The sequence below is a fragment of the Hemiscyllium ocellatum genome, chromosome 14 (genome assembly GCF_020745735.1).
Source record: "Hemiscyllium ocellatum isolate sHemOce1 chromosome 14, sHemOce1.pat.X.cur, whole genome shotgun sequence".
In the NCBI taxonomy this organism is placed as follows: Eukaryota; Metazoa; Chordata; class Chondrichthyes; order Orectolobiformes; family Hemiscylliidae; genus Hemiscyllium; species Hemiscyllium ocellatum.
The window spans coordinates 36166479-36177677 of NC_083414.1; the positions used below are offsets into that span (position 1 = coordinate 36166479).

At 40.9% G+C, this 11199-nt stretch overlaps 1 protein-coding gene across 3 annotated transcripts in view; it reads left to right on the forward strand.

Moving 5' to 3' along the window:
* The window catches only part of flnbl (filamin B, like), a 149667-nt gene that overhangs the window by 81037 nt on the left and 57431 nt on the right, over positions 1-11199 (forward strand). For all 3 annotated transcript variants that reach the window (XM_060835639.1, XM_060835638.1, XM_060835640.1), the window contains exons 10-16: positions 1798-1935; positions 2712-2844; positions 6640-6776; positions 7365-7558; positions 10047-10160; positions 10504-10647; positions 11071-11194. In XM_060835639.1, coding sequence (XP_060691622.1) covers positions 1798-1935; positions 2712-2844; positions 6640-6776; positions 7365-7558; positions 10047-10160; positions 10504-10647; positions 11071-11194 — 984 coding nt within the window. The remainder of the gene's footprint in view (positions 1-1797; positions 1936-2711; positions 2845-6639; positions 6777-7364; positions 7559-10046; positions 10161-10503; positions 10648-11070; positions 11195-11199) is intronic.

The following is an 11199-nucleotide window of genomic DNA, read 5'->3' on the forward strand; positions in this document are numbered from 1 at the left end:
CTAGGAATTCCCTGGCTGTTCTGTCTGGCTTGCCCTATGATGGTAGTGTTTTCCCAGTCGAATTTATGTTGCTTGTTGTCTGCGTGTGGCTACTAGGGATAGCTGGCCGTGTCGTTTCGTGGCTAGTTGGTGTTCATGTATGTGGATTGTTAGCTGTCTTCCTGTTTGTCCTATAGTGTTTTTTTTGTGCAGTCCTTGCATGGTATTTTATAAACTACATTTAGTTTTGCTCATGTTGGGTATTGGCTCCTTTGTTCTAGTAAGTTGTCTGAGCATGGCTGTTGGTTTGTGTGCTGTTATGAGTCCTAGGGGTCGCAGTAGTCTGGTTGTCAGTTCTGAGACGCTCCAGATGTATGGTAGTGTGGCTAGTCCTTTTGGTTGTGGCATGTCCTCGTTCCGTGGTCTATCTCTTAGGCATCTGTTGATAAAGTTGCGCAGGTATCCGTTTTTGGCGAATACCTTGTATAGGTGTTCCTCTTCCTCTTTTTGCAGTTCTGGTGTACTGCAGTGTGTTGTAGCTCTTTTTTGAATAGTGTCCTGATGCAGCTTCGTTTGTGTGTTGGGGTGGTTACTTTCATAGTCTAGGACTTGGTCTGTGTGTGTTGTTTTTCTGTGTACCCTTGTGGTGAATTCTCCGTTCGGTGTTCTGTACTATCACATCTAGGAATGGGAGTTGGTTATCCTTTTCTACTTGTGAATCAGATGCCTGAGTGTGGCGTTGATGATCCGGTGTTTTTTCTATTTCCGTGTTTTTGATGATTACGAAAGTGTCATCGACATATCTGACCCAGAGTTTGGGTTGAATTTGTGGTAGGGCTGTTTGTTCTAACCTTTGCATAACTGCTTCTGCTATGAGTCCCGAGATTGGTGATCCCATGGGTGTTCCGTTGATTTGTTCGTATATCTGATTGTTGAATGTAAAGTGTGTAGTGAGGCACAAGTCCAGTAGTTTAAATATGCCGTCTTTGTTGATAGGTTCCACCTCCTGGTTTATGTCCAGTAGGCTGGCTATTGTTTCTCTGGCTAGGGTTTTGTCAATCGAAGTGAACATACTATCATACATCAGGAGCGTTTCAGAACTGACAGCCAGACGACTACTGCGACCCCTAGGACTCAACGACACACAAACCAACAGCCACGCTCAGACAACTTACTAGAACAAAGGAGCCAATACCTAACATGAGCAAAACTAATGTAGTTTATAAAATACCATGCAAGGACTGCACAAAACACTATAGGACAAACAGGAAGACAGCTAACAATCCGCATACATGAACACCAACTAGCCACGAAACGACACGACCAGCTATCCCTAGTAGCCACACACTCAGACAACAAGCAACATGAATTTGACTGGGAAAACACTACCATAGGGCAAGCCAGACAGAACAGCCAGGGAATTCCTAGAGGCATGGAATTCATCCACAAATTCCATCAACAGACACATCGACCTGGACCCAATATACCAATCACTACAGCGGACAGCTGAAACTGACACCCGGAAGCGGCAAGGACAGACCACTAAATGCCGGAAGAAACATCAAAGAAGCGTTTTGCAGGAGGCTCCTGAGCACTGATGTCTCCCAGCCAGGGGACGAAACGTTTGCAACAAAAACTTCCAGCTCGGTGAACAGAACCATTTCATTTGAGTTGTTGCGTGTCTTGCTTAAACAGCATTATTCTTAAATAGCACTAGGTTTGCAGCTTTCTCTATGGAATTTTGTCATCTTGCCTCTTGCGCAGCAATTGGAAAAAAAATATCAAAGTTGGAAATTAACTTCAAAACCTTCATTCCAGCTTGTAACCCCAATGCTTGTCGTGCAACTGGGCGAGGCCTACAACCTAAAGGCCTGAGAATTCGTGAAGTTGCTGATTTTAAGGTTCATACCAAAGGGGCTGGAAGTGGTGACCTGAAAGTGATGGTGAAGGGACCAAGTAAGTTTGTTTTTTAACCAAAGGATTTGGTCATAACTAGTCTTAGACTCAACCAATTATATTACAGCAGTAATAAGCAAGCAAGTTAATAAAAACCTGCACATATATTGCATGTAGGCAGAACTCACACTAGCATTCTATGAATTTAAAATTCAAGATTGTAATTTGCTTTTGCTGCTTGCCTTGTCTCTATTTTTTAGACTAAAATTGAAGTTTTTGTGGTTACTTTTGTGTATGGATTTCTGCTGCACTTCATTTGCCTGTTTATATACAAGTATGCAAAATCTACTAAGATTTTCCAGTTATGGTCCTGGTTAGGACCACATGTCACTTTGCTTTCCATTTTACCTGTGAAATCATGCCCTATAATGTGTAGCTAGTTTCCACTATATCTACTATTATATTAAGTAGCAATTTGATAGATTGAATCTACATTGGTGGTCTTGCTTCTGAAAACTGGGTTAATAATTGTGCCTTTTGTTTTAAATTGTTTTTAAATAATTGTGCATTTCAGTTTTAAAATACAATTGTTTCTATTGGATTTTGACTTTTGTTGCCAGACATGATGTAGTTGAACATATGACTAGAAAATCATTAGTGTAATTTAGGTCTTGTTATAATGTCCCCACATGGGCAAATGAATTTTGAGCGATAAACATCATCCCAATATATTGATTTCCTTCGACATCTGGAGGATCTTGAAACAATTAACTTTAGTTTACACTAACTAGCATTTTCATAGTCTGACCCTCTGGTTAATCTATCCAATTTGACAGAAGGTTTGGAGCAGCCTGTGAAGCAAAGAGACCTTCTGGATGGAGGGGATGCCTTTTCTTATGAGTACTATCCTGTTACACCAGGAAAACACATCGTCACTATCACATGGGGGGGCCATAACATCCCAAGGAGGTGAGTCCAGAAGTTTGTTTGCGTTTTTTTTTTGTTTTTGCTTTCATGACTCCAGTCTGTAGGTCAGACTTTTAAGAATGGATTCTGCAAGTTTCTATTTTCATTCAAGTTTTCACTTGTAATTCCTTTTCAAAAAGACCCTGCCAATGCCTCCATGCTTCCCCCAACCCAATTTTATGGCCTCTAGTTTTTATTTCTGTTAGACATTCTTGGGCAAGAGGAAACTCTAAAACCACCAGAGGTTAAAAGAAAGCATATTTCCTCCTTTCACAGTCTGTTTCCATCCATGCACTATTTAACTTGCAGCCTAAACTCCTGTGCATTCTGTCTTGAAACACATTCCCAGTCTTTTTTCCTTCCCTCTGAGCTGAAGTTGTAGCACTTTGTAAAAGCAACTTCTCATTCTTGAAGACTGGAAGAGCTCTTTGCAACAAACACATGTTTCTAATTTTGGCCTAAAATGATTGACTTTTTAAAGTTGGTGCTTTTAGCTGGTGTAACTAACTGAAGCAAAGTGTAAACAGCTGCACAATCTTCAGCCCTTCTCGAGCACAAAAGGCATTGAGAAAATATAACGTTTCATATAATTTCCTGTTTCATCATGTGATGTGAAGTCTTAGCTCACTTACGTAGAAAGTATAGTATTTAGTCCCTAGGACAGAAAACCATAAGATGTAGAAGTAAGCCATTTCGGCCCACCGAGTCTCTCCCCTTGATTTTGCCACCTTGTTTCACAAGTATTACTTTAAGCAAAGAAAATCTGTCAGCCTTGAATGTATTTCAGAGAATGGCCAAGGTTGGTCTTCTAAAGAATTCCAGATATGCTAGCCAGAAGACATTCCTCCTGGTCTGTCTTGAATGGGTGACCTTGTATCGAGATTTATGCCCAATGGTCCAAAAGAGGAAACAACCTTTCCTTGAAATGTTGATTCTCTCTCTCTCCCAGATGCTGCCTGATCTGTGCTTTTCCAGCACCCCACTCCATTCTGATCTGCAGTATCCACTTCCTCCTGACCTCTTCATCTAGCCTAATTTTGTTTCAGTAAAGGTAATCTCTCTTCTGAATTCCTGAGTACAGTCCCAACCTACTCCATCTTGTGACAGTCCCTCAATACCTAGTACGTCTTCTCTGGACTGTCTCAAATGTCAATACCTTATACTTTAAGATAAGGTGTCCAAAGCCCAGTTTTTTTTCTAGCTGTTGTCCAACTTCTACTGTCGGATGTATAGTGCAGAAACACTGTTCATTTGGTCCAATTTGTCCATGCCAATCAGATATACCTGCCAGGACCTGGCCCATATCCCTTCAAACCCTTCCTAATCATATACCCATCCAAATGCCTTTTCAACCTTGCAATTGTACCACTTCCTCTGGCAGCCCATTCCATACATGTACCACCCTCTGCATGAAAAAGTTGTCCCTTAGGTATTTCTTAAAATATCTTTCCCCTATGCGCACTGGTTCTGGACTCCCCCACTCTAGGGAAAAGACCTTTGTCTATTTACCTTATCCATGTCCCCCATGATCTCAAATCTGAGGTCACAAGCCTTAACCTTCAATGCTCCAGGGAAATCAGCCCCAGCCTGTTCAGCTTCTCCCTATAGTTCAAATTCTCCAACCTTGGCAACATCCATGTCAGTCTCTTCTGAACCCTTTCAAGTTTCCTAACATCCTTCCAATAGGAAGGAGACCAGAATTGCACACAATATTCCAACAGTGACCTAACCAATGTCCTGTACAACTGCAACATGATTTCCCAAATCCTGTACTCATACTCTGACCAATAAAAGAAAGCTGACCAAATACCACCCTCGCCATCCTATCTACCTGCAACTCCACTTTCAAGGAGTTATGAACCTGCACTCCTGGTGATCTTAGCGTTAAGTATATAAGTCCGAAGTTTTTTTGCTTTCCCAAAAATGCAGCACCTCGCATCTATCTGAATTAAACTCCATCTGCCACTTAGCCCAATGGCCCATCTGATCAAGATCCCATTGTACTGAGGTAGCCTTCCTTGCTGTCCACTATGCCACCAATTTTAATGTCGTCTGTAAACTTACTAACTATACCTTCTGTGTTATCACTTATCAATGATTTGGATATGAAAAGTAGTGGACTCAGCACTGATCCTTGTGGTACTCCTCTGGTTGCAGGCCTCCAATCTGAAAAACAACCCTCCACCACCACCCTGTCTTCTACCTTTGAGCCAGTTCTGTATCCAAATGGCTAGTTCTCCCTGTATTCAAAGAGATCTAACCTTGCTAACCAGTCTGCCATGGGGAACATTGTCAGATACCTTACTGAAGTTCATATAGATCACATCTACTGCTCTGCTCTCCTCAATCTTTGTTACTACTTCTTTAAAAACTCAATCCAGTTTGAGACATGAATTCCCATGCACAAAGCATGTTCAATTTATCCCAAATCAGTCCTTGCCTTTCCAAATGCATATGCTGTCCCTGAGTTATCCCTCCAACCTGATTAAGATCCTAGGGATTTTTCCACGTGTTAAGATATCCTGTGCTTCCTCCTCTTGTAATATGGGCATGTTTCACAATGTCCCCATCTATTTCCTTACATTCTTTATCTTTCACAATAAACACTTGTGGCTCCACACAAAGGCCACCTTGCTGATCTAAGGAGAGCCCAGATTAGAGTGGTGCTGGAAAATGATTTGAGGGGCCTTTATTCTCTCCCTAGTTACACTTTGTCTTGATGTATTTGTAAAAACCCTGTGGATTCTCCTTTAACTCTATTTGCCAAAGCTATCTCGTGTTCCTTTTTTTTGCCCTCCTGATTTTCCTCTTAAATATACTCTTATACTCTTCTCAGGATTCATTCTTTCTCCTGTCTATACCTGACATATATGCTTCCTTCAGGAAAACCTCACTTTCTTTATCCAGCATTCCCTATACAAGAATTTACGGTCTCTGGATTCTTCTCATTCCTGAAGGCTTCCCATTTTCCAGCCGTCCCATTACCTGTGAATGTTTTGCCTCCCAATCAGCTTTGGAAAGTCCTTGTCTGATACTGTCAAAATTAGCCTTCCTCCAATTTTAGAACTTCAAAATTTTAGATCTGGTCTATCCTCTTTTCCATTATTTTCAAATTAATAGAATTAGGGTCACTGGTCCCAAGTGTACACCCACTGACACCTCACTCACCTACCCTGCCATTTTTCCCAAGAGTAGGTAAAGTTTTGCATCTTCTCCTGTAGGTACATCCACATGGTGAATCAGAATTTTCTTGTACACACTTTCAACATTTTTCCTCTAAACCCTAACACTATATAAGGCAGTCTGTATGTTGTATAGTCTAAGACTTTTTTTTTATTTTCATGCTCCATTCCCTTATTTAAATAACAGACCATCATTCCATTTGCTTACTACTTGCTGAACCTGAATGCTAGATAATGATTTGTGGACAAGGACTCCCAAAATCCTCTCCTTTAGCTTTCTGGCATCCTTCTCCACTTTTTATGTAATCAGCTTTTCCTCTTGCCAAAGTGCAAAACCTCCTCTTCCCACCATTATTCCATGTTCCTAGTATTCTGCCATTTGCTTACCTTGTCTATATCCCTCTACCATCCTCCCACTTGTCTTCCCATCTATTTTTGCCCCCTCCACTCCCAGCCACTAATGGTATATGTGGCTCCAGCATGAGTCTGTGTGGTACTCCACTAGTTAAGATAGTCACCTTATGAAAATACTTCCTGTCTGAACTAACTTTGGATGACTACATTTTGCAAGCATATTTTTTAGCTTGAATATGCTGAAAGCTTTTTCTGTTTTTAGTCCCTTTGAAATTCAGGTTGGATCTGAAGCAGGTCCTCAAAAAATACGTGCCTGGGGACCTGGTCTTGATGGAGGAGTTGTTGGAAAGTCAGCAGACTTTGTAGTAGAAACCATTGGAACAGATGTAGGGGTATTAGGTAAGGCTGCTGGTTTTTCCTCTGGCAAAATGTTTGGACTTTAATGAGACATTCCCTCTCTATCCTGGGAGGTTGCTGGATTAACCTACTGCAGAAACTTTACAGAATAGTCGTCACATTTTGTATTAAATCAATCATAATTACAAACTGTTTTCATGTTTTGTCAAAGATTTTCACTTGAGGCACATGGGCATTGTGCTAAAGTGGTACAAATAAACTTGTTTGATTTGGCTTGTTTAAACTCAGAATAGGAGAAAGTGAGGTCTGCAGATGCTTGAGATCAGAGCTGAAAATGTGTTGCTGAAAAAGCACAGCAGGTCAGGCAGCATCCAGGGAACAGGAGATCTGATGTTCTCCTGTTGTCAGGCAGCATCCAGGAACAGGAGAATGTTCAATCTCCTGTTCCCTGGATGCTGCCTGACCTGCTCTGCTTTTTCAGCAACACATTTTCAGTTTAAACCCAGAATATCCTAATTTGAATATAGTAAAGCAATATAACCCACAACTGGACCAAATGTTGACATGACCACTTAATTGTGCCATACAAGTGTTGGAGATTGGAAATTTTAATGTGAACATATTTCTTAGGTTTTGCAGTAGAGGGTCCCTCTCAAGCAAAGATTGAATGTGATGATAAAAGTGATGGATCCTGTGATGTACGTTACTGGCCAACAGAGCCTGGAGAATATGCGGTGCATGTTTTGTGTGATGATGAGGACATTGTGGATAGTCCCTTCATGGCCACCATCCAACCTGCATCCAGTTCCTTCTATCCTGATTTGGTAAGTACCATCTTGGGCATCTCCTTGGACCTTCAACATTTTTGTTTGGATAGGTTGTGATGAGCTCCAGTCTGAGGTTTGCAAACTACCTTAGGTGGTACTATGCCTCTGGTACATGAGTTGGTTTGTGCTCTCCTGCACTTGGAGGAGAACAAAGGAAAGTGGAAACAACTCCTTGGTATTTCCAGTGTGCTCCTGCTGTAAATTGTAAGTTTAGGAAGAAATATCAAAGCTTCAGGCATTTGATCCCTGCTCGGGTGACATGGAGCTGAGCTCCAGGTTATTAGCTCATCTGAAGCCTAATATATCAACTCTATACTCTTCCACTTACACCCAATGACCTGACACCTACACTCATACCATCAGCGGAAGACTTGGGCCAGCTTCCATGAGTGCCTCCTTGTGAAAGGCAAATATGAATGGAGAATGTGTGCCAATTCGGCTTTTTCTCTTGTCTTGTCAACGTTTTTTGTGAACCACATCTAAAACTTAACCTGGACTTGGCCTGTAGTTCACAGAGCTGATGGCTGCCCAGTATTCCTAAATACTTGGATACCTAAAGCAGGCATCTGACAGTGAGTAACAAGTATTGCATACATCGTGAGTTTTAAAAGTTGTTTCTGAGCACTGACACTTCCAAGATGGTTCAAAATATTTGAAGGGCATTCTTGTGATCTTATTTCTTAACCCAACTTGTTAACCAAGCAATTGGACAGAAGATGTTTCAGTTTTTTTTTTGTGTAACTTGGTCTGGTCAAAGCCCATTCTTGATTTTAGCTCAGTAACTAGTTTTGGGTCTGGGCAGTACTTGTGTTTAGCATTGCATGACCTTGTGGAGGAACCTTTAAAATTTTTCAGTTAGCTGAAGAACTTTTATCTTGTGGGGTAGGCAATGATATTGGTTTACTATTTCAGATTCTCATGTCAAAATTCCTTTATCTGTGTAAATTTTCAATGTCTGAAATAATTGCATGGCTCTACCAAGTGCTATGTTAGTGTTTTGTTTTTAAAATCAAAGTTTGGTTAAATCATTAAGTTTTTTTTAGGTTGCTTCCTTGCCTTGCTCCATATTTAGTGATGTCCCACAATCTAAATAGCTGCTTGTTCCTCAAACGGTAGGGGCCCATGTTCTTAGTTTATTGCTACAACTACAGTCACTTAGCAACCTTTCAAAGGGGAGGCTGCCCTTGTGGGTGTCAAGGCAGAAATGGCAATACTTGTTTGCACCACACTGGCTTTTGCTGTTGCAATATTTTTTGAGCTGTGAATGTCCAAATCTCTAGCAAGACCTAGGCAGTAATCAGGATTGAACTGACAACTGTCAGTTATGTCTGGTATTGAATGCCTCTCAATAAGATAATCTAACCATTGCTCCTTGACACCACATAAGCATAACCTGAACTGGGCTAGCCATATAAAAATACTCTTGCCTCTGACCTGACCTGCCTTGTTGCCAGACACAGAGCAAGTGACTCCTCTGCCTGTTCCTGTTCCAAGTCTGCATGGTGTACCCCAAACTGCCTGAATGAACATGGTCAGGCTTGGAGTGTTGAAGTATCTAGGACACCTGTTTTATAGGCACGACATCTGCATGTCTTTTCAGTCCCTTGCCACTAACACTGAGCACAGTGCTGCTACTGTCTACAAATTTACACTGCAGAAATTTACAAAGCATCCTTTTTAGACAGCACCTTCCAAGCTCACTACCCCCTTTCATCTAGAAGGACTAGGGCAGTGGATACGTGGAACACCAACATCTGGAAGTTTCCCTCTCAGCCACTCACTGCCTTGGCTTGAAATACATTGATACTCAATCTCACTGGATTGAGACCCTGGAACAGTATTGAACCTACAGGAAATGGACTGCATGAATGCTCTTGCCGCCACATTCAGGTCATTCAGTAATCAGCATTATGTGCTGGAGCAGCCAGCAGTGGCTGTTGCCACACAAATAAAACTTGCTGTGGTCTAACTAAAGCCCAGAGTCATGAGAAACCCCATTCTGGTAAAGTGGTCACAAAGTTGCTGGTCTTTCCCAAAGGCATCACTTGGTTTGCTAGTAGATATGTTCACCTAGACTTCTGTCTTACCATGTGTCATCTATTTCCTATTGTTCCAGCCTAGGTGTTTCTGATCTTGCAATTATCCAGGGCTCTCTGATCTTCTTTTATATTACAAGAATCCAACCTTTTTTCCAAGTGTCTAGGTTTTCTAAGTTTCATTTTTGCATGCAGCCATATACTACCAGCATCAACCATTAATTACAAAGTTTTTGAGCTAAAATGTAAAATCAGACTGTAGCTTGAGCCAGAGTCATCAACTTGAATAAGTAATCCTGAACGTATGACAGGTGAGTATTTGAGATACTAGATACATTACTACTAAGAAGCATCCTGTCCTTGTTATAACTGAGCAATGCTCAATGTTTTGTATAATGAAATTGGAACAAATGCACTTTTTTAAGGTATGGTGTTTTCCTCCTCCCTAGGTAAAAGCCTATGGTCCTGGCTTGGAGAAAACAGGCTGCGTTGTTCACAAACCAGCTGATTTCACAGTGGATGCTAAAGATGCTGGAAAGGCTCCACTGAAAATATATGCTCAAGTAAGGGAAAAGTCCTTTTGCTATTGAAGAGTTTGACTCTACCACCTACTATTCTGGAAGCCATCTACTGTGTATGTTTCATAATGCCAATTAAAATATTGGCAAGGATGACCTCAGTTATTAAACCAGTGATTTTGTTTTCAGTAGCACTTTGGGTGGCTGTCCTCCCAGCTGTAATAGAAAATATCCTCATGAACTGTAATTCTTTGTTTGTAGAAAAATATTGCTATGAATCTTATCTCCACTTCAATCTTTTTAAAATTCAGATGACAGCTTTATTAGATAAGTATGATTTGGGTAAAGAGGTTCCATAGTGACACTCATATCTGCTCTTTTCCTATAGGATGCAGAAGGAATTCCTATTAGTGTTCAAGTAAAGAATAAAGGTGATGGAATGACTGCGTGCTCTTACACTCCTACCAAACCAATCAAACACACTGTTGCAATTGCTTGGGGAGGAGTCAATGTCTCTAACAGTCCATTTAGAGTAAGTGATATTATTCACTGCATATCTTCAGTAATTTTGCATGTAATAGGGGGGTGATCTTGTTTTAAGGACTACTTAGCATGTTGCTAAACCATCCCAGATTGTGACTTCTGACTTGGCTTTAAGACGTTTTGTCCTGTTTCATTCAGTGACACTAACACTGATTTAAAATGTTTAACCAAGGCCAGTGTTGAATTTGAATTTAAACTTGTACTGTGAAACTCCCAAAGTCAGTTAAATACAAACTGAGGTTTCAAGCACTTGCTTTATGCTTAGCTTTTTTAGGAAGTGGACTATGAGCCCCCTGGGATCAATTTTGACTCTGTACCGCACATGTATATTTATCTATTGAGTTATGTGAAGCATAGTTGTCTAAACTGCTTGGCAGTTTTAATTTTGCTGAAATGGACTTGTCTTTTTCAGATTAATATTGGTCAAGGGAGTCATCCACAAAAAGTGAAAGTTTTTGGTCCTGGTGTTGAAAGAACTGGCTTGAAAGCTAATGAGCCCACTCATTTTACTGTGGATTGCACAGAAGCTGGAGAAGGTAAG